The 4,201-nt window shown below is 51.2% G+C and overlaps 1 protein-coding gene across 1 annotated transcript; it reads right to left on the minus strand.

Annotated features, from left to right (window-relative positions):
• Positions 1 to 1,882: 1,882 nt before the first annotated feature.
• Positions 1,883 to 2,750, minus strand: LOC125555958 (uncharacterized). Its single transcript, XM_048718763.2, has 2 exons — positions 2,431 to 2,750; positions 1,883 to 2,340 (listed from the first exon to the last, which is right to left on the minus strand). Exons 1-2 carry the CDS (start codon positions 2,656 to 2,658, stop codon positions 2,047 to 2,049), a joined length of 522 nt encoding a protein of 173 aa, XP_048574720.2. The 5' UTR covers positions 2,659 to 2,750; the 3' UTR covers positions 1,883 to 2,046.
• Positions 2,751 to 4,201: the final 1,451 nt, after the last annotated feature.

The raw sequence follows: 4,201 nt of genomic DNA on the forward strand, positions 1-4,201 counted from the left end.
GGCCGCCACCCAAGCATCCTTGTCCCGATTAGACACTGACAACCATCCATGTAACTGCACAACAACCCAATAGGAAGAGTAGAAAGCACTCCTTCCACTCCTAGACTGGCATCTATGAATAGTACCTAATGCAACCTGGGCCTTCAATTCAGCCCATTTTCTATATCATCGGTAAATTTGTCTTTTTTGTTTCTAATGTTCTGTTTTTAATTTGGATCTCAAATTTGGCAGTATGACAGATTCTTGTTGCTAGTACAACATAATTTTTTCAGAATTTTTTGACATTCATAAATTGGATTTTATTAACTTGGTGCACAGGTAGCACAAGATGGTTGGGTGCACTAGATATTCCCCCCCCCCCCCCACCCACCCACCCTCCCACGGTAGGAGGCATCGACATTGGCATCCTCAACTAACCCCGGTGGGTGGGGGGTGGGGGGACACGACCCCGATACTGCCAATAGTCGTCGACCATAGCCCTCAAGAGTGGCCTAGGCGAGCTTGAATGATGCCAAGACCATGGCCATCGACATCGATCCATCTGACAGCGTAGTGGCGTCACGACCACCACCACCCCCATCGCACCCGCGAGAGCATCACTCGCATGCACAACCCGGATCAAACCCAACCTCACATATCCAGAGGGACAAGTCCGATCCTCCTCGGGCCCATATTTGGCCTGCTCGAGCACAAACCCTAGATTAGAACCACCGCCGTCACACGCCGCCGGATCAGGCCCAGGAGAAGGTATGCCACCACCACCACCCTATGCCAGCTGCAAGACCATGACCGCGACGCTGTTGCCACCAAACCTCCACCATCCCGACCTGCCTTGGCCTATATATCATCCAACCAAGTGCGGGGCCAAAACCACTGCGGCCGTCAGCCACCACCACCAGAAAGCAGGACAGCAGCCTCCGGCTCATGCATCCCCAGTCCTCACCCCCAGTAGCCACTGCACGCCAGATCTGGGCGAAGCCTGGATAGCCGCCAAGGCCACCACCCTCTGTGTTAACCATCACACCGCAAACACACCTACAGGATGTCGCATCGTGGTTCTAGTTGTCCGCGCCACGCCCTGGCTCGTAGCAGCTGCCCCGCGTCGGCCCCAACATGCGAGGAGATGAAGCTGGCCCATGGCTGCCGGCACCAACCAAGCTTTGCCAGACCGAGCATGCCAGCGGCGACAAATAAGAGGGATGGAGGAGCTTGGGGTGGCAGCGGCGCGCTAGGGTTCCCTCCCGTTGCCGTCGGAGCGACGCGGGAGCGGTTGGGTGGTTTTCTGTTTTCTGTCTGAACAAATCCCTTCTCCCCATAGGTATGTTGTTATAATTGTATACCAAATAGGTATTTATAGTTTTTCATGGATAATTGATGGGAGGCTTATCGGAACATATGGCAAGGTACCAAGTGACTATGCAATGCCACACACGGCACCAAGCCCACGCAGTCAAAGGCTGTGTTGTAGATCAACTTTGGAGAGACCCATGTAAAAATGTTCTCTTAATGTGGTGCAACATCAGTTGGGGAGAGGCTATCACCTCATGAAAGACCATGTTATTGTGGTGCTTCCATAAACACTGGAAGACTAGGGTTACGCCGGACCGGAGATCCCTACCGGACTGTAGGTCACTACACAAAGAGGACAACTACCCGATGAGGTCGAAGTTGAGTGTTGGCATTCACTCCACTCTACTCCATCGCGACAACACGTGGACCAAACGTGCTGTGCCGGACCACATCCAGTAAGCATTAATAATATTCTCTCTTTAAGCAAATTATGCACCGCAAAGATACAAGAATTTGAGATGCATAGCCCAAGTTCGATTTGGCCCGTGAGTTGGCCAGAATTTCCAATTCCTACAGCTTCCATAGGATCTCAAAAAAGGAAAAATAAACAGCTTCCATAGATGGATCAAAAGTTCATTTCAGAAATGGAAATAGTAGAAAAATGAAAAACTCAACATATGACTCCTTTTTTTCTCTTTAACTTCGGAATTCAATCTTGTGACCTTGGATAGACGGCGTTTGATTGCACTACATTGCTCAGGTGGATGGATGATTGGAAGGGTCACTAGCACAGGAGAGGTTCAGGCCGAGGTATGAGACGAGCATCTCATGGTCCCAGCGGAGGAGCTTAGTGATGCCATCCACCTCCTCCTTCCTGGCCAGCGCCTCCTCCATTGCTGGCCACCACTCCGGCACCGCACTTCCGCTACTGCTGCTTGAACCTTGGCCTGTCGTTTCTGCAAGGCACGCCTTTTGATCTTCCTCTCCGGCTTGTGCGAAGCGCCCCTGGATCCTTCGCCGTCTATCCGCGAGCGCCTTCCGGCAAGCGTACTGCAAAGTAGTAGTAATACAGAAAGAAATGCATGGCTGAGTGAACGAATGAATGCAAATCAACCAGGTGATCGGAAAGCAAATACGTACGGTGATCTTCTTTTGGAAGTTGCGGCGCTTGCGCTTGCTCCGGTATCTCTCGATGCGCTCACGACGCTCCACCGCGCTGTACCTCCGCACATCCTCGCTCTTCGTCAACGCACGCCGGGAGGCCCGGGATCCCCTGCGACCGCCTCCTGACTCCTCTTCCTGCCGCCACTTCTTCTGCTGCGGCTTCGGCACCGGCGGCACGAAGGCCGAGTTGCTCCGGGGACACATGTCCTCGCTCTTCTGGATGTCTGGTCTCTACAAAACTAAGGTGTTTGTCAGTTTATATACACATTGCTAGGCTGCTACAAATATATGGAAACAGGTTGCAAGAGCTCACACCGATACATGTGTATCCGACGGACTATGTACGCAATGACATGCATGGTACAGAGTGTCTCATTTGGTATGACAGTTGTGACAGTGTGTCTACTTAGACACATGGATACAAATTACGTTGCATGCTCTATTTATGTGCTAGCTGTGTTCTGAGCTGTAATTCATGTCATGCGTTTAACTACTTGTCATTTATAATACGACTGCACTGCCCGTATGAAAAGTGTGTTGCATGTTGCACGCTCTACATGCATAATCCCATGCGTGTACCCACCTACGTGGTTCGTCATTCATAATACCTACATGTCAGCCGCCTGACTTTGGAATTTGGGTCAGTCGATTTTGGTTGAAGGGGGAAACAACTGGAGGGGAGGAACCCCATCATATATCTTAGGGTGGGGGTGGGAGGCAGCACGGCTGTGGTGGGGGGAGGCAGCACGGCAGTTGTGAAGGTTCACCGGAGGAAAATAAGCCGGCAAGGCCCGGGGCTAGAGGGATGGTCGGGGGCGACAGCAGTGTGCCGGTGGGAGGAGGTTCCGGGGAGGGCGAGGCTGTTCGGGAGCGCCTCCGGCCACGGGTGGTGGCGGCTGGCGGTCCGGCCCGTGGTCCGTACATGGTGGCTGCTGGGGGAAAGATCGGGTGAGGAAGAAGAGAGCTGAGGTGGAAAATGATGCCCTGGATGTTGGATCTTGATCCAACGGTTGAGACTGAAAGCTAGAAATCGACTGATAACTTTAAATTTCAGGCGGCCGTTTTGTAGCCACTCCCTTAGATATTTCCCTTTCCATATTTTTGATAGAGCATCAATCCAATGGTTAACAGGAGAAACTAGAAACAACACATTTGGTCCAAGCTAGGCCGTCAGGCCGATGAGAGGAGATGAGCGGTGAGAGGAGAGGCATGGGAGAATGGTGGTGGGAAGAGAAGAGGGACGATGAGTAAGAGCAAGCAGTACGTCATGGCTGACAGGTATGGTGCCAGCGGGATCCTGCTCCATCCCGCAAACCTCAATCATTAGTTATTAATGCTATATTTTACTATGCTATTGCCCGCTATCTCTGCCCTGCTTGCATCCCTACTAACAAGGGAGAGTTCATCAAAGTTGCCCCCTTCCTCTAGGGGGTAGGCGGTTCACAAGGACAAGGCGTTATTGACAAGAATTGACGGCAGGCGAGTTGAGCGGTAGGTCAATAGGAGGAGAGGTGTCATAGTGAGTCAGCACCACGACGGTAGAAAAAGGTGAAAGGGGGCTTGGGTTGATGTACAACTGATTGGAGGGCGTGAATAGTCCTACAAAATAATCACTACCACAAAGTTTTAGGATTGTTAAGTTTTAGAACAAGATTGGTTGATCCTTACTAAACTTGTACACATGCAAACTAACAAAAGTTAAAAAAGAAACAGAAACTTGTAAGAAAGTAAAGTTTGAGTTTAGAGG

The sequence above is a fragment of the Triticum urartu genome, chromosome 5A (genome assembly GCF_056163025.1).
Source record: "Triticum urartu cultivar PI428250 chromosome 5A, HENAU_Tu73, whole genome shotgun sequence".
Taxonomy (NCBI): domain Eukaryota; kingdom Viridiplantae; phylum Streptophyta; class Magnoliopsida; order Poales; family Poaceae; genus Triticum; species Triticum urartu.